Source organism: Malaclemys terrapin, chromosome 7 (assembly GCF_027887155.1).
Source record: "Malaclemys terrapin pileata isolate rMalTer1 chromosome 7, rMalTer1.hap1, whole genome shotgun sequence".
NCBI lineage: Eukaryota > Metazoa > Chordata > Testudines > Emydidae > Malaclemys > Malaclemys terrapin.
In genome coordinates, this window is record NC_071511.1 from 45,807,497 (window position 1) to 45,826,654 (window position 19,158).

At 48.1% G+C, this 19,158-nt stretch overlaps 1 protein-coding gene across 1 annotated transcript in view; it reads right to left on the reverse strand.

Annotated features, from left to right (window-relative positions):
• The window catches only part of TWF2 (twinfilin actin binding protein 2), a 71,348-nt gene extending 61,348 nt beyond the window's left edge, over window positions 1-10,000 (reverse strand). The window contains exon 1 of the mRNA XM_054033308.1: window positions 9,900-10,000. Coding sequence (XP_053889283.1) covers window positions 9,900-9,924 — 25 coding nt within the window. The 5' untranslated portion in view covers window positions 9,925-10,000. The remainder of the gene's footprint in view (window positions 1-9,899) is intronic.
• Window positions 10,001-19,158: the final 9,158 nt, after the last annotated feature.

A 19,158-nucleotide genomic window follows, 5' to 3' on the forward strand; every position in this document is an offset into this window, starting at 1 on the left:
GCACAAACAAATAATTAGCACCATGCATGCTTCCGAAAAGGCAGGAGTCGTCAGATGAGGAAGGTGGCAAAGTAACTGGCTGGACACATGAATGACTCCTTACTTCTGCCACTTGGTGATGTTTACAAGAGGAAAGCAATGGACTAATTTTCATTTGCTGCCTCAAGTCACACGCTCTGCTTGGAAATCGTAACAAGGATTTTAATTTGCTGGTCAGCAACTTGTCTGGCAGGCAGTAAGCAATTCTGTTTCACTTGTTCAGACTGGCTTTCCTAGGATTTTTCCTAGTTTGCCTGAAGCAATCTGTTGTTATAATCCTGGATCCATACACAGATGTGTCACTGCACTGTCCACCCCCGCCACAGGGAACAGCAGACTCTGTATTCTATCAACTGATGAGAACACTCCCTTCCCCCAAACCCAAATTCCTATGGCTGAGAATAGAGGAAGTACAAGATACTACTATACATGATTAAAACAAGAGTGCTTTGACTAGACTGGAAAGCTGAAGTCAATCAACTTCTCCTTTTCACTATGAGCAGACAAGAGGAAATGCTCTCCACTCCATCTTGACTATGACTGACTGCTCCACTGTCAGAGGGTGCTTCAGAGTACAGTTTATACCAGACAGGTTAGTCCTTCTTTACAGCCCTCCAGCATATCCATCATGACCTCTTGAAAACAGAAACCCAGCACTGAACATACACGGACATGCCATGCCCTTAAGTAAGGGAAAGGATGTGCCAGTCATGTTACATTTATAGCAAGCAACGGGAGGAGAGATTCCTGAGAAGCGCCTTTTTGCAACAGAGTATTTTGCGGAGTTTTCAAGGTCCATGGGTTGAAGTCTCTGATCTGACCATGAACACTGAGAGTTTTAGTACAATGAGATGGGAAACAAAGTCTGTGATATTCTCAGCAGTGCACAAGCAGTTAGCATAGACTCAAAGACTAAGTCCAGAAGGGACCGTGGTGATCATTTAATCTGTCCTCCTGCATATTGCAGGCCACAGAACTTCACGAACCCACTCCTGTAATAGGCCAAAAAGCCTCTGGCTGAGTTACTGAAGTGCTCAAATCTTGAAGATTTCAAGTTACAGAGAATCCACCATTTTACTCTAATTCAAACCAGATAGTGACTCATGCCCAACACTCCAGAGGAAGCCAAAAAAGCCAATGGTTTCTGCCAATCAGATGTAGACAAAAATTCCTTCCTGACCCCAAATACCTGTAGAAACTCAGAGCCCTCCCCATCTGGTGTCCCATCTCCAGCCACTGGAGAGGTTTACTAATAGTAGTCGTGGATGGGCCACATGCCACTGTTGGCAATCTCATCATACCATCCCCTCCATAAACTTATCAAGCTGAGTCTTGAAACAAGTTAGATTTTTTGCCCACACTGCTCCCCTGGGAAGGCTGTTCCAGAACTTCACTCCTCTGATGGTTACTAATCTTTGTCTAATTTCAAGCCTAAACTTATTGATGGCCAGCTACATCTATTTGTCTTTGTGCCAACATTGGCCCTTAATTTAAATAATTCCTCTTCCTCCCTGGTGTTTACCCCTCTGATGCATTTATACAGAGCAACCATATGACGATTGGTTAAAATACAGTATGGTCCTTGTCCCTTTATTCCGTCTTGGTTTCTTCCATTCTTTTCCTTCACTTTGTTTCCCTAACCCATTCTTTGGTGGGTTTGTTCTTTTTAGTTTTCCTTTTTCCTCCCTCCCAATAAAGAAAACAGGGTTGGAGCTCAGAGCTTTACAACATTCTCTTGCAGCCATGTATATAAATAGAGCCAGGTGTCAATGCTGGACTTAGTTCACATCCAGTCTTTCAGCTTACTACTCCTGGGGCCCTGTTCTCCCCCACTAGGACAGGAGTAAGTCCCACTGAAATCCATGGGAATCACTTGAATCTATGGGTGGAGAATATGGCCACCAGAATTTCTTATGCATTAAAGAGCTCTATAGTCATTTTTAACTGCCAGGCGGTGCATGTCAGTGGACCTGAAGAGCCATTTGAACTTGCAAGTCCTCTCAGCATCTATCAGGGCCTGGCCATGCGTGGCCCATGTGCACGGGTCAGTTACCAAGTTGCGATCAGGAGAGGAGTTGCAGATCCAGAGTCAGGGGTTCATGGCAAGGAAAGGTCTGGAGCAGAAGCAAGCAGGCAGTCTGCATCATTGCTCAGACAGCTCCCTGAGATGGCTTCCTGGTTTGTATACTGCCATGGGCCAATAAGTGGGCTGCAGGGGCCCACTACAGAGGCTCCACTGGGTGGTACTTCCTGCAGTGTCTAGCCTCACAGGGTCCCCCAGCAGAAACCCAGTTTGAGGTTCTGGTGACAACACAGAAGTGCTGGCAGCCCAGAACGTCCACAGTCCCAGGTTTTAGTCCTGCAGGCTCGTACAGCATCTATGAAAGCTACTGTTTAGATGGACATCAGTGAGGTGGTGGAGAGGGGGATTGACACAGGAACAGGAACCAGCAGCCACGGGGGAGGCCATCTAATTCTCTCTGCTTGCTTCCTTTTCACTTCCATTGGTCTTTCACCGCAAAACTGATCACATGCCACAGTTGCAGCAGTTTCTAGGGAAGTGTGTTCACTCTGGGATTAAATCTGCATTTTCAGTCCCCCTTAAAGAGTAAAAATTGGGGAAGGGAAAATATGCTGTGTTCAGGTCAGTGTATGTTAGAGCCTCTTTCAAAACCCAGTGACGTCGATGGAAAGCCTCCCAGGACATCAGTGGGCTTTGGATCAGGTCCTATATGAAAGCTATCGTCTCTTTTAGTAAGATACATAAGATCCACAGATTTTAAAGTATAAAAGAACATCTAGTCTGAACTTCCTGCATAGCACAGACCACAGAATTTCTCCTAGTAATTTCTGCATCAAACCCATAACTTCTGTCTGCGCTTTTTAAAAATTGCCATGATGGAGAATCCACCACATCCCTTGATAAGCTATTCCAGTGGTTACGTATCTCACTCTTTAAAGTTTGCATGTGATTTCTAACCTGATAAGAAGCTAGACACTCCAAGTAGGTCATTTTAATGACCGGCAGGTTCCCATTAACAAGGGACAATTAAAGTGAGACAAACTTATATAGCCACAGCTTCATAAAACCAGGGAGGTAGCCCCAGATTCAAGATGAGGTCAAACTTCTTGAAAAGTCAGCAATGGAAAACTCAAAGGACTCTCTTTCTTCCAGGACACCCAGCTAGGCTGCTTTTACTTCAAACTGACCACCCCGTCAGGCTGTATTTAATTGTCACTTCCTCCTCAAGCCCTCATGTGGAATTTCCATAAAACGAGTCACAAATGAAGTCCAATGGATTATCTGAATCCTGTAATAAGAAATCTTTTCTTATTTACTCTGTGCCATCTGGACAGCCCAACCCTGTCCTCTAATTAGCAGGCATTGACTGTGGAATAAACAAAGTAGCATCTATTGTTTCAGCAAGGCAGGTACTGCAAGAGCAAGCACTTGGAAAAGGTCACTGTGAAACCCAATGGGATCAGAGGAGGAAAGTTATCCTCAGCTACAAAACAAAACATATCTACATACGCCATTATTTCTGCAGCATTCCTTATATGCAGACATGTCTCTCTGCTCTCCTTCCTTGCAGACACAAATTTAGAGCCACCTCACACAAGCCTGCTGAGCTGGCACCTTGTATCAGTGCCGATTTTTAGATATTAGACATGCTGAATCAGGGAACGGAGGCCCTGAAAAGTTTTACCTACCTTGAAGAAATTATTCTCATGTCACTTCATGCTTTCTGCTCTGCTAGTATTTGGCCCTGGCTCAGAGCCTTGCCCCAACTGCTGTGTCCTGCCAGCCTGAAAAGTCATGCCTATAAATCTGGGACTAGGCAACAGGGCAGGTAAAGGTGGCACCTGAATCCTGGAGTCCCCACAAAGGAGAGCTGAAGACACAAGTGCTGAGTTAAGCACTGGGAAAATGATTTTCCACTAAGCCAGCCTGGCACTTAGTAAAGATCCCACATATCTGTTCATCTTTCCATACAGCATGTATGAGGAAAACCATGAGTGGACCAAAGGGGTCACAACGGAAAGTAAGGTCAGGGTGTGGCATCACCAGTCATTCTGTTCTGGACAGTGTGGGCATCCTGAATTAGTCTAATCTGGTACCAACTGGCCATTGCTAGCTGGCTGTTTGTAGCCTGTCCTGAGCTGGCTGACACCTATCCTATAGCAGTATTTGAAGAGCTGCCCCTTACCGCGAAGGCCAAACCGAAAACATTCCAAGAACAGGGAGGATCTAGAAAATTCCTCCTTCCTTGCAATTACCAGCCTCAGACATCACAATAGAAGGCAACACTGGAATCAGATTCAAGCCATTGCCATTTCTGATATGACATTATCCATTCTTTACAGGAGAAAAAAAGATGACAATAATACTACCATGATGGGAAGTCTCTCCACAACAGTAGAGGACAAAAAGATATGAAACACACTCAGCAGATTTCCTTAAAGAACTGCCATAGCCTGAGCTCGGTGTCTTAGGCATTTGATAAGCAGATTTATATTTAAAAAGGAACTGTATCTCCAGGAAGCTTCAACATGAAGCACTGAATGTGCATGGATCCAACCGTCATTTACTGCCTCCCAAAGGACAGACGAAGGCTCAGGTCAAATGGCACTGGGTGCTTTAGTCTGCAATGGACAGAGAGCGCTAAACCTTTCCCACTCTGCCACCTTCTACACTGGGGTAAAGAACGCCGTTGGAAGTTCAGTAGCACAGTCTGCATCCACACAATTCACTTTTGAAACCACACTACAAGCTTGTCCCACAATAACGTCTGAAACGATCTCCCTTAACAAGTCTCAAACATGATTCTGATTTCGTTCCTGGTGGGACAATCTGGAGGCGCTAACCCAGATTTCACTCTCACAGCTAAATCCTACCAGGGAAATTTTAAACCAGGCTAGCTTTCCCCAGGCCAGACAGCGCTAGAGGCAGGCAGCTGCACCACTATAAGCTACTGACTAGATAAAGTTAAACTTGGTGGAATACAAAGGGGTTCTACCCACTGATCTCCTCTGTCACTGTGGTGCTGCAATTACTTAAAAAGAAATTCAAACCTCCTTCCTGTTAACTTACAGGTTGATGAGGGAAAGGGTGTGTAACTGGGTTGTAAGGAAGACAGGAAGTGATGATGTGCATTGCCCTGGAGAGAGACCAAAACAGCATCAGGTTCATGGCTGACTGTAACGGCAGGCACTATGAGTCACTTCTCAGGAATGTCACTGGCTGACCACACCAATGCCGGAGAGATTTCGGGGGCGGGGAGGCAGAATAAGAAGGACTAACTTTGGAATTAACTCTATTCTGCCCAATGAAGAATGCACCTGATCTGAGAGTTGAAAGAATAAGAGAAGGGGGAGGAGGTGCTAGGCTTAATCTACTCTTGTATTTTTCTTTATTTCTGTGATCTACTGGGCTACATTACAATGCTGTGCACATGACATAGGATATAGAGCTTCTCCTCCCCCTCCCCACCCAGATCATCAGCTCAAATTCAGCCCATAATGGCTGCAACTCATTACTGTCTGATGGCTGCTTACTGACTTTTAAGAAGTGAGCTGATGGGTTTCACTTCTGTTTCTGGTAGCAGAGATCCAGCATCTAAATTCACACCAGGGTTGGCAGCCTTAGCAGAGATGTATAGGACTGGATTGGCCATGGACTCCCCTTTTATTCCAGATGGAGGCAGCACTCTGGCAGAGCACCGTGGATAGCCCAGGACAAAGAGGAATGTCCTAGTCACGGGATAAGAACATTGATGGTTATGCCAGAATGCTGAGATCCAATATAATAAGTCACAGATCATTGCATCAGGAGAGCCTAGAGTGACAAACATGTAATACTCTCAATAACCATTTCTCAGTACAGCTCTTTCTGAAGCATACAAAGGGAGAGGCCATTCTTGGCTTTGTCCTTGAGTAACAGAAGTTCATACAGGAAGAAAGTGGTTAAGCCACTAAGTAACAGTGACCATAAATTGAACACACTTGCAAAAAGATCACAATAATATGTTTAATATAAGGATACATTCAGTATTACTGAGATCTATTATATTGCCCAGTCTATCCAGGGTAGTGGAAGAAGCATCACCGCTTGATTCACTAAAATCAGACTGGACAAAAACACTGAAGTATATATTTTAGAGAACAACCGTGCCTTGTCCAAGGGGATGAGCAAGATGACCTCAGGTTGCGTCTCTAACTTCTATGCTCTCATATTGACGGTGTTGCTTAATTTATGCAACATTTTAAGTCTTGATTAATATTGTAAGTTAGTTACCAGGTAGAAAAACAATATAAAGTAATGAAAAGCCCCACAGTTAGGACTCTTAAATCCAAGTAGAATTACCATCACCTCCCATGGCTCATTTAGCTACCCCCCCTCAATTGTCTGGCTATTCTTTCTGAAGCTACCTTATTCATTCAAGAAGAGTCAGCTGCTTCCAAAGAAGTTCTAGAGGACATTAAAAAGGTAATTCTTACTAAATTCCAATAAACAGCTGCACCCTCAGGCTAGTCAGGACTTGGAGATGCCTCCAAGGAAATTCTAGGGGACATGGGGGTGATACTTAGAATGCTTCCCTTGAAGTAAATACGGCACCAGGGCTCCACACCCGTGTTAGGGGGCACTGTGGTAGTGGAGGGGAGACAAAACCAATACCCTGACCACACATGCTCATTAAAGATCCATGGCACTTTGTGCTAGAATAGGGCTGGTAACTCCAAAGTAATGACCAAATTCTAATTTAAGGAACTATATTCTGACTATTGAAATTCCTCCAACTGAAACCCAGGGGAAGGCATTCCTTCCTCTTGCTAAAACAAACAAAAAACTGTGTAGGTTTGCGGTTGCAGATTGGTGGTCATGTTCCCCCCAGAGGCACCTGCAAATCTGTAAAAGGTGAACACACAGTTGGCACTTAAACAGTAGTGTAAAGAACTTTGGAACAAAGTTTCTAGAATATCTGGTTGGAGCCTTTGTTCTATCAATTGGGATGGGACTTATCATCAAAGGACCAGGAATACACCTGAAATCCAGGAGGTTAACTCTGGCTGGTCCCATGGAATGTTTGGTTGGCCTCAAGACAGATAGCCTCAGCAACTAGGGACACAGTGACACAGCCACAAATGTATCTTTTGATTGCATTCTCAGTTGTTAATGCCCATTCAGGTCTGGGATCTGCTTTGGAGGGACGTGATTTGCCCAAACTTGTACAGCTGAATAGCTGATCTAAGGGCTTCCTGTAGATTATAAAACCACCATACCAGTGCACTGCTCTCTGCCATCAAGAGCTGTCCATGCTAGAATATTTGTATTAGTAGCATAGACAACCAATGCAGTGATTGTTTCCAACAGTAATAACAGTGTTCTGATTTAGCCAAGTTTTTAAACACTCAAGGACGCAACACCATGGACATAAGAACGGCCATACTGGGTCAGACCAAAGGTCCATCTAGCACAGTATCCTGTCTTCCGACAGTGGCCAATGCCAACTGCCCCAGAGAGAATGAACAAAACAGGTAATCATCAAGTGATCCACCCCATCACCCATTCCCAACTTCTGGCAAACAGAAGCTAGAGACACCATCACTGCCCATCCTGGCTAATAGCCATCGATGGACCTATCCTTCATTAATTTATCTAGTTCTTTTTTGAACCCTGTTATAGTCTTGGCCTTCACAACATCCTCTGGCAAAGAGTTCCATAGGTTGACTGTGGAACAGATGGATAGCTGGGCCAAACCAGAGCAGTGTGGGCCATGGGAGTACCAGGCAGGCAATGTGAGCGAGCAGAGCTAGGCATCCAGGATTGGGAGGAGCTCCCCTAGTCTGGGAGGGCTGCAGAGTGCTGATCATGAAGGACCCCAGTGAATCCCAGACACTAGATGGGAGTGTTGGAGCCTGTGGCTGGTGAGCTGAGGAACTGGGGGAAGCAGGGAGTTGGATGTACGTCAGAGCTGCTGGGATGTGAGTGAGAGCAGTCAGAAGGTTGTCGGGGTATATGTGGACAACAAGGGGCATTCGGGGGTCTGTGAGAGAGTTAGACAAAGAAGGGCATTCTGGGGTCTCTATGGGGTGGTGTCACTTTAAGGAAGATGTCCCTCCCCAATTTTCACTGCACATAAGACCCCAACATTCTTTAATCTGGGCCTGATTAGATATTAGTGGATCTTTAAGTGACCCTGCTGGGACAGTGTCTCATGCAGTTTTAAGAGATGTAAGGCATTTATCATCAAGTCTGGCTTTACGTGCCTGTCTGCTCCCTGGCAGTTCTTTGTAAAATGTTACAAATAAGAGAACAATAAAAGGTATGGGAGATGAATATTTCAACTCCTCCCCTGCCCTCCATCCCAACATTAGCATGGCACTACTGCCTTTAGTTCTGGATCAAACTCTGCACTCTCTTCAAACTTTCACAGCCATGACGCATCTAGAGTTGAAATGAGACCCAAGTAAATCTAAACACATGGATGCTATTTAAGCTTCAACTAGACTTTTGTGGGACCACGTTAAAAAATGAGACACACATGCACACACAAATCAAGCAGCCGCCTGCTTTGCAGGAAGGGAAATGGTTCCCGAGATTATGATTCACACTGCAGAGCTAAACGTGTTGTTATGAGATAATGGAGCAGCAAAGGAAAAGCAAGAACATTTCAGATGGACAAAGTTACTGATAAACAGCTTACTAAGCACAAAGACAGGACACTAAGATATCTATAGGCTGCATTTGCACCCATTTTCTATAGAACCAAATACTGGCAGGAAACATTTATAGAAACCATAGGAGAGAAGATCCTGCAGCCATACCAAGCTCAGTGCTGTAGAAGGGAAGGTGCTGAAGGCTTGGTGATAGGCTAGATGTTTAAGCCATCAAGTCTATAGGCTATATAGCAGAGATTTAAAATTTTATTAGAAAATATTTAAAAAAAAATAAATGATACATAAAATTTGAAGAGTCAGTTATTGGTCATTGGGGGTAACATACAGAGTATAGGGGGATGCTAGTATTTGGGGGTTGGGCAGCACACATAATATATACAGACTGCAATGTCCCCAATGGGGAGGGCAAATGGTGGGCGGGATCAAGATACAGCCAACAAGCGGTGAGGGTCCATCACTCATACAGAAAGTACAGACAGTCATGGGTATAAGTAAGCGGGCTGGGTAATGGGGATAGGGTGACCCTCACATGGTGGGGTTCAGTTAGGTTCAGGGCTCAGGGGACAAAGTCCACCGGGGGGGGGGGGGTTACTACTACATACACATGTCCAAGAATATAAAAGCAAGATGCCAGTGCAGACAACGCAGCACATACAGGCTCTGTACTTGGCTTGTAAGCGCTTTGGGGCAAGGACTCTCTTTAGTCTGCATCTGTACAGCGCCTGTCACAGGGGGATCCTGGTCTACATCTGGGGCTCCCAGGCATTACCGCAATACAACCACTAAACAGCAGAAACGTGACTGCCTGTAGGAGGACCGAGTGGGATACACAACCTCCCCAGGGACATCTGTTGCTGTAGGTCTACGGGCTGTATAGGGCCAAGATCCGGAGAAGGGGCGCTGCTGTGGGTCGGGCAGTAAGTACATAGGGCACATGGGGAGCCAGGTGTGTCGAGGAGACATGCAACCCCCTAGGGCAGAGATCCTGCTCCAGGCTCCACAGGGTCCCGCTATAAGTGCATCAATAAGGGAGAGAGTAGGCTGGGCGCTGGGGGCGCGACAGCGCAGGCAGGGCCAGGGGAGATCCGGGGGACGGGGAGGTCCGGCCCGGACGGGTATTGCGGCCCGGTCCGCGCGGTGACAGAAGGTTCCGGCTGGGCGAGCGGCCCCGCCGCCCTTACCGTGGATGCCGGTCTGGTGAGCCATGGCTCCGCTCGGCTCCGCTCCGCTCCCGCCCTGGCCACTGCGTCCCGGGCAGGAAACGGCTCTGGCAGAAGCACCGCCTGCTTCCGGGTTCCGCCGCCTCTGCGGGGCGGGGCCTGGCTGGGCTCCGCGAGGGGCCCGGACCCTGCGCAGCCCAGAGACCCGGGGAGCCTTCGGCCTTGCGGGGGCTGCGCCGCTGGCAGGGCCGCTATGGGCGGAGCACCCGGGCTCGCTTAGCCAACTGGGCGAGGGCCCTACGGGGCCCCGGTACACGGGGAACGGCCTCGTGCTAGCTGGGGGGATGGGCTGTGCTGGGCGCTGTACAAACACCTCGTCCCACTCCCAGCCCCTGCCCCGCCTCGTGCTGGGTGTTGCACACACACTTCGTCCCAGCCCCTCCCCCGCACCGTGCTAGGCGCTGCACACGCACCTCGTACCAGCTAGCCCCCTGCATGCTGTGCTAGACGCTGTACACACACCTTGTCCCAGCTAGCCCCCTGCATGCTGTGCTAGGCACTGTACACACACCTGTCCCAGACAGCCCTTGCCCCATGCTGTGCTGGGCGCTGTACACACCTCTTGTCACAGCATCTGCCCTGTGCTGTGCTGGGCCCTGTACACACACCTTGTGACACAGCCTCCACCCCACCCTGTGCTAGGCGCTGTATGTACCTTGTCACAGCCCCTTCCCCACACCGTTCCAGGCGCTATAGACACACCTTGTCCCAGCCCCTTCCCCACGCTCTGCTAGGCTCTGCACACACACCTCATCACAGCCCCTCCCCTGCACTGTGCTGGGCGCTGCACACACACCTCATCCCTGCCCCGCCCCATGCTGGGCGCTGCACAAACAACTCGTCACAGCCCCTCCCCCGCATCATGCTGGGTACTCCCTGCTCCAGCCCTTCTCCCACACTGTGCTCAGCACTGTACACACATCTTGTCCAGCCCCTGCCGCATGCTGTGCTGCGCACAGTACACACACCTTGTCCCAGCTAGCCCCCTGCATGCTGTGCTGGGCGCTGTACACACACCTTGTCACACAGCTCCTGCCCCACGCTCTGCTAGGCTCTGTATGCACACTTCGTCATAGCCCCTGCCCCATGCTGTGCTGGGCGCTGCACAAACATCTTGTCACAGCTCCTGCCCCACACTGTGCTGGGCGCTGTACACACATCTTGTCACAGCCAGCCCCTGTCCCACGCTCACCCGCGAATAGAGACCAACACTGGAGCTGGCATGTGCCTGGCAGAGCCAGAAATAGATCCGCAGGTTCTCAAGTCCCAGGTGGGTGCCCTACACACTAGGCCATGCTTCTGCTCAGATCCTGCCCCACACCTGCTCAGGTGAAGGGGCACTGGGAGGCTGAAGCCAGGCCCAATAGGCTGTACCCCGGATCAGTGCCCACTGAACTTGGACATCTGCAGCATTGACAGGAAAGCTTCACTATGGTGGGACCAGTAGAAAAAGTGAACCAACATCCCAGCCTTATTATAGCCCTCAATAGACCCCACTGGGTGCTGCCTAATAATACGGAAACCTTGACCCACAGGGCCAGTCCCAAAGGTGCCTCTTCAAGTCCAGCCCTCTCTTGGAGAGCAAACAAACTGGCCTCAGAGGCCTCGGCTGAGGATCAGCCGTAGCTGAATTGCTGCCCAGGGTGAAAAATGTTTTCAGCGCTGCCCCCTTGGCCAAGCAAAAAGACCCCAACCCCACCATCCAGGCAACCAGCGAGCAAAATAAAGAGGATGGCCAATCAGAGTAAAGGAAAAAGAAAAAGCCCAGCAGCACAGCTGCACTGCACCCCGCGCAAGTCAGTGTCCTGCCTGCTTGCCTCCCTCGTCCCAGCGCTGCTTGGGCTGATCTCTTGCTCTAACCACCTGGTGACACATGGAGGCTATCACATCATCACCTGAGCTCCCAGCATTGGTCCCAATGGAACCACGTTTGGGGGCTTCTCCTGGATAGAGAGGAGAGTTACAGCTACACCCTTCTGCCCCAGCATCTGGCCTGATGTGCCCACTTCCCACCCTGGGTTGGGTAAATCCCCCTCTAAAATAGTCCCTGTAAGTGCCCAGCAGTTTTTTCCCAGCGGCAGCACCGTTAAAAGTGTCAGATACCCCATCCCTGAGCCTCCCCTGCCTGGTTTCCAGAGACTCTTCCCCCCATACAGCTTTTATATGCAGCTGCTATTTTAGATTCTGGGAGGAGTGCTGTTTTCACAAGGCTTTCCCTTGGCATTGCTAGCCACCTGTGACTGCACATCCTGCCAGCTGGGGTTGCTTCAGTGCCAGTTTTCCCTACAGGCTCCTACCCTGACTTTCCTGATCCTACCACCACATCCTTGACTTCTCCAGATCCACTGGGCGGTTACACAGCTGAGCTGCTCTTCTCCCCTTCTCAGTCCTGCTGTGGGCCAGCTCATGACCACTCCTGGCTCTGACCCTCTGGGGTTCTAGCTGCTGCTGCCTCTCAGAGATTGTTCCTTGCTCTTCCCTTTGCAGCCTCTATCTGGATGCTCAGTGTAACCCTTCCTGGTCCTGATTGCTGAGTGTCACACTGGGCCCTCTACTGACCAGGTGCCAACCCGGGTGTCTTTCTCCTTCCTTAGATAACTTGTGGCTTGATTAATCTCCTCCAGCACATCACAGGGTTGAAGACACCTACTTATGAGAACTGAGTCAATCCCTCACACCTGTGGCTCCAACCTAAGCATTTCAATCCTGATGCCTGGCATGCTTACACATCCCCTCCTACCTGACCTCTAGCCTTGCAGCCCCTTCTGCCTCTGCTCCAACTTTTATAGCTGGCTGCCAGAGGGGGCATGGCTTGATGCATCTGTCACGCCTTCCTCTGCCAGGCAATCAGTGCCCTCCCTGCCTTTAACTCCTCCCATCAGAGACTTGGTATGAACTGAGCAAAGGTGGGAGCAGGAGCCGGATCTCTGAGCCCCAAGGTGGGGAAAGCACCTCTGAAGTACTGGCATGCAGAGGGAGATTGGCTAGGCTCAGGGGAAAGGAAGAAGCATGACAGGGTGCTATGGGGATACTGGGGAGCATTGCTAGCTTTGGGAGGGAAATTGATTAAGTTGTGGGGCAGACTGGCAGATGTCTGTGCATGTTCCATACACATTTCATCCTGAAGTGGAGGTTGTGGAGAAAGAGCAGCAGCAGAGGGGGAATAGGGGCACAGGAGGGGAAGGAGGGCAGAGTAGCAGCAGGAGGTGTTGACTCAAGCTTCTCCCCCAAGTGGGTGACCTAAGGGTAGTGATGGAGAGTTGGGATGGAATTGAGAGGAGCTGGTGGATTTTGATAGGGAGAGGGGTCCAGTAGGACACTCCCTTTAACATTTATGCATATTGCATGCAGATTTAATCTGTATTGTAGCCACATTTTTCAGGCTTTTTGCCTTACCAACATGGATAGATCTGTCTCTGGCCTAGATAAGGAGATGAAGAGTCTGAGGAGAGACCCTAACTAAGATTCCTAAGTAGAGGAGGCTGGGAACAGAGGGCAAAAGAGATAGCGTATGAGGGAGGCAGAGGAGGGCAGTTGAGTAATCCTGCCAGGGCAATATGGTGTCAAGAGAAGTTGTAGGAAGACATAGGACAAGGACAACACTGGAAAAAAAGGGGACATAAGAACAGCCATACTGGGTCAGACCAATGATCCAGGTAAACTCCCAGCTTCTGGAAATCAGAGGCTAGGGGCACACAGAACATAGGCTTGCATCCCTGACCATCTTTGGCTAATAGCCATTGATGGACTTATCCTCCATGAACTTATCTAGTTCTTTTTTGAATCCTGTTATAATCTTGGCCTTCACAGCATCCCCTGGCAATGAGTTCCACAGGTTGACTGTACATTTTGTGAACAAGTATTTCCTTTTGTTTGTTTTAAACCTGCTGCCTGTTAATTTCATTGGGTGAGCCCTGGTTCTTGTGTTATGTGAAGGAGTAAATAACTCTTCCTTGTTCACTTCATTCACACGAGTCATGATTTTATAGACCTCTATCATATCCCACCTTAGTCATCTCTTTTCCAACATGAGAAGTCCCAGTCTTTTTAATCTCTCTTCATATGGAAGCTGTTCCATACCCCTAATCATTTTTTTTTTGCCCCTTTCTGTACCCTTTTCCAATTCTAACGTATCTTTTTTGAGATGGGGTGACCAGAACTGCATAATATGGGTGTACGAAGGAGACTCTCTCTTCCCTAAAACTTAGAAAGGCCAAATCTTAGAGCACAACATGCAGTTTGCCGCTTCTCTCCCACTCCCTTCATTTTCACCTCCAGAAAAACCCACTGCAGGCAGAGCAGGTTCTTTGCTCTCCCTGAATGAACAGCACAAAGATGCTCAAATCAGCTAGCACCACCTACTGGCAGTGACACCAGCTTTGCTCCTTAAGGAACAGGTTGGAAGTCACAAGACAGATTACTCTCTTCCATGGAAGAATGTGAGGGAAGGGACATGGGAAAGAAGAGGAACTTCACAGAGGCCTTGTCTGTATTAGAAAACTTCCACTAGTGGAACCAAATGGATTTGAAATAGATTCAGTTAAACTGCTGAAACTGCAATGTAGATGCACTTAAACCATTTTAAGCCCTTGCCCTTATACCCGTTTAGCTTAATTCAGTAAATTACCAAATTAATACTTAGAGAGACAAGGTGGGTGAGGTAATACCTTTTATTGGACCAACTTTGGTTGGTGAGAAACACAAGCTTTCCAGCTTACACAGCAATTCTGACCTCATCAACAGAAGCTGGTCCAATAAAAGATATTATCTCACCATCTTGTTTCTCTAATATCCTTGGATTAACACAGCAACACCTACACTGCATACAAATTAATACTTACACAGGTGACAAAAACAAAGGAACAGGGATTATCTTTTTATTGTGTGCCTGTATAGCGGCCTAGCTCTCTGGCGCTCATTGGGGTATCTGTACACTGCCTCACTACCATAATCAAACAAGCATCCTTCTCTGCTGCATTACCACCAACACCTGGAAGAAGTCAAACAGAAAGAATTTGTATAATCCAATGTGCTTTTCACCATTTGTTTTCTGCTCTTGACTCAACTTGGACAGTGAAAAGAGTTTCCCTTTTTGCCAATAGACACTTTCACTTCCTGGTCCTACCAGAGTGGTTACCTTGGGGTTGTGAGAGGAAATGTCAAGCTAAACAAGAGCATGTTTTACTTCCAAATAGGAAAATGTTTGCAAGAGCTGATGTCAGCATTTAGCTCAAACCCTACATCTGGATGCAAAATTATCCGACATGTCTCTTTAATTGAATCTTTTTATTTTGGTGGGCTTTCATGCACCTCTAGGAACAATACAAATATAAACTGCAAGCCTCTGTGTTTCATCATTCTCGCCCCGGCCCTCACAAGTTTCACTTCTGCTTTTAGGTTTCATCAAAATAATTATTTTTAGTACATGTATCACAGCAACACCCAGAGCAGCCTTTGCTCTCCCCCAATCTTGGACTGGTCTGGTCCCAGTCCCGTTCTCTGGTGTAGCCCAATCATTTATATTGGCTTCTTGGAGATGTCCTTTCGGGGGCAAAGAGACATTAGTAAACACACAAAAGGGGAGAGAAAGGAACAGCAGGGATAGAAAATCCAGTTCTGTCTTTGATGTCGACATTCCATTGCAATCTCACTGCTGAAAAATTTGGGCCCAGCACACAGTCATATTAGCCACCACAAGACCTGGCAAACTGGTACCAGCATCTGGCTGTTGGAATCATTGCATTGAGCTGCCTTTCTGGTCACAAGCTTACATCGGTGCTGCAAAATACACCTCTACCCTGATATAACGTGACCCAATATAATACGAATTCGGATATAACACAGTAAAGCAGTGAGGGGGCGGGGCTGCGCACTCCGGCGGATCAAAGCAAGTTCGATATAACGCAGTTTCACCTATAACGCGGTAAGATTTTTTAGCTCCCAAGGACAGCGTTCTATCGGGGTAGAGGTGTATACAGTCTTGGCTGACTAAGACAAACTTGGATTAGGTAGAAGGAAAACGGAGAGGGGTAGGAAAGAGAAGAAATAAGGTATGAAGGAAAGGGACATATGGGGGAGACAAAGTCTCATGTCTCAGGTGGCAGTTGGGATTTAGTCAGAGCCAGTGGAGGTGATAATGTCATCTGAGTCCCTCTCTCTGGCCTGCTCTGCTCAGGACAGCTCCCAGGATTAGGACAAAGAAGGCACAATGGCAGGGGCGGGCTCCAGGCACCAGTGCACCAAGCGCATGCCTGGGGCGGCAAGCCGCAGGGGGCAGCCTGCCGGTCACCGTGAGGGAGGCAGTCATGCTGCCTTCGGCGGCATGCCTGCGGGAGGTCCGCTGGTCCCGCGGTTTCAGCGGCAATTCAGCGGTGGGTACGCTGAAAGCGCGGGACTGTCGGACCTCCCGCAGGCATGCCGCCGAGTCCGCGTTACCAGCGGACCTCCTGCAGGCATGCCACCGAAAGCTGCCTGACTGCCATGCTTGGGGCGGCAAAATACATAGAGTCGCCCCTGCACAATGGTGTTATGCTGGATCCCGGGGTCCCCTGTGTGAAGCTCGCTCCTTCTCTTGTCTCTCAGTCACTCAGCACTGCAGTAGCCAGATTTCCCCCCAAAGTCCTTTTTGGGGACCCCAAATGGGAGTGATGGATGGAATAGCTCAGCCCCTCATTGCTTTGTTCACCAATTAGGCCTAATTTCTGACACAGCAATTTTGGTTTATTGATTTCCGGTCTTACACTGTTCTTGTTTACCAGGCATGATCTTAACATGGCTTGAATTATATCCGTTGGCCTTTGGTTTGGATTAATTCAGTCCTTCTGTCTCTTTTTTAGCACTTTTTCCCCATCTACATTTGTTATTATAGGCTATTGTGATCTCGTATGAACGTTCACATACTTTTTACAGATGAGCTCACAATTAGGGTACTTTGGAGGCCCAGGACGAGTGTGATCATCTAGGCTGTGCCTTCACTCGGAAAAAGGGTTTTTTTAACCAATGTCACAATCCTAGTGAAGACAAGGCAGTTGTAATTTTAAGTTGCACGGTGTTGAGGCAAACTCTCGGCAATACAGCTTCTGTCCGAGTGAAGACAATGCCAAACTCCTTGTTTTCAGCTGTTTCTTCTTGAAGCCTGGAAAAGCAACAAGAGGCAAGGGGTAAAATCCTAGTGGAACTGAAGTCAATGGCAAAACTCCCATTGACTTTATGGGGGCCAGGACTCCACCCCAGGAGATGGAGATGTATTGGGCTTGAAAGAGGAACTACTGAGTGAAGTTCTATGGCCAGGATTGCACAGGAAATCATGCGTGGGGACATGTCTACACTAGCCTTCACAAGTGGGATAAGTATCTCACATTAATCAGCACTCAATAAACTCTAGGTAAAAATAGGCTAGTGATGAAGACAAGGCCAAGGAGGAAGACAAGCCAGTGCCACATCACCAGCCAGTTTTCCATAGGCCATTATTGAGTGCTCTGGGGGCCACAGGTGGGGACTGCTGGTCTAGTAGGTAATGAAAATGCACAACCCCAAATGTGTATTAACTGCCCCATTTTCCATGGTGGGAATCATAACAAATGCTCTTGGATAACACGGGCATTCAACAGCCGAGGGAGGCATCTATGTCAGATCTGGTGACAATGCTTAGCACTTAGATAACTTTACAGACATGACTTAATCCTCACAACCCTCCAGTCCCGTGAGGTAGGATGGTAAATATTATCTCCATGGGGGCGGCACAGACAGGACAATGCAACAGATTCAGAGCCGGAACGGAATCCTGCAATGCAGCAGGATTGGGCACTAAGAGATCCAGGCCTGGAAATCTGGCTGGAACCCACACAGCCACGAGTTAATGAGAAACCGATATGTTCTCTGGGCTGGGGAAGGAAAGACTGTAGACGTGGGGTGGAAAGCTTTGTGTAGGAGACCAGAGAAGAGCAAGCAGTGTGGGAGTGAAAGAAATTGCTCAGGGCTTTGGGGAGATCCAGTAGTTTTGGAGGGTCAGAGGCCTATTTAATTTTAATTTGCCCTTTTATTAAATGACTTTACCCAAGGCCATAGACGTAGTCAGTGTCAGAGCTAGCGCTAGCCTCAGGAGTTGCTGACTCACAGTCCTGTGATCAGACCACTGTCCTTTTCTAACCTATGCCAAGGACCTCTTTCGTTCTGGTTTTGTCCTTCAGTGGTTGCTCAAGTTTGTACGGTGCCTTAAATGTGTGACTTTGACATCATCTTTACTAGCCATCAGGAAAACAGCTGTCCTACTGTTCCCTGCAGTGTCAAGTATCACCAGGACCAAGGAAGTCTGCTCAATGATTAGAGCACTGGACTAGGACTCAAGAGATTCAGGTTTGATTCCTGGGTGGGCAAGTCACTTCCTTTCTCGCTGGACCTCAGTTCCCCAGCTGTATAATGGAGATAACAACACTCCCCTTTTGTTAAATTTGTTAAAATTGTCTGTGCAGACAACATACCACGCCAAGCATGGAGCCCGCTCAGCTCAGCTCACTGTCACCATATGTCCTCTGGGTGCTGGCAGACGTGGTACTGCATTGCTACACAGCAACAGCTAATTGCCTTTTGGCAGTAGATGGTGCAGTATGACTGTGACGGGTTGGATCACAGAAACCCCCTTGGGAGCTGCCACCCGATGTGCAAAGACTACCCCTGCTTCTGTTTTCCCTGCCAGCTCAGGACTCCAGCACCCTGTCTTGCTGAGCCAGACACTCCCGTCTGACTCCAGACACAGACCCAGGGTCTGAATCACTTGTCCCAAAGCTGCAAGTTTACCTGAAAACAGCTCGCAGTAGCGTGCTTGTCTTTAGCACTCAGATGCCCAACTCCCAATGGGGTCTAAACCCAGATAAATCCGTTTTACCCTGTATAAAGCTTATGCAGGGCAAACTCATAAATTGTTCGCCCTCTATAACACTGATAGAGAGATATGCACAGTTGTTTGCTCCCCCAGGTATTAATACATACTCTGAGTGAATTACTAAATAGAAAGTGATTTTATTAAATACAGACAGTAGGATTTAAGTGGTTCAAAGTAGTAACAGACAGAACAAAGTAAGTCACCAAGCAAAATAAAATAAAATGCGCAGATCTATGCCTAATCAAACTGAATACAGATAATTTCCTCACCAGTTCCAGAGTGCTCCCTTTTACAGGCTAAGCTCCTTTTAGCCTGGGTCCAGCAATCACTCACACCCCC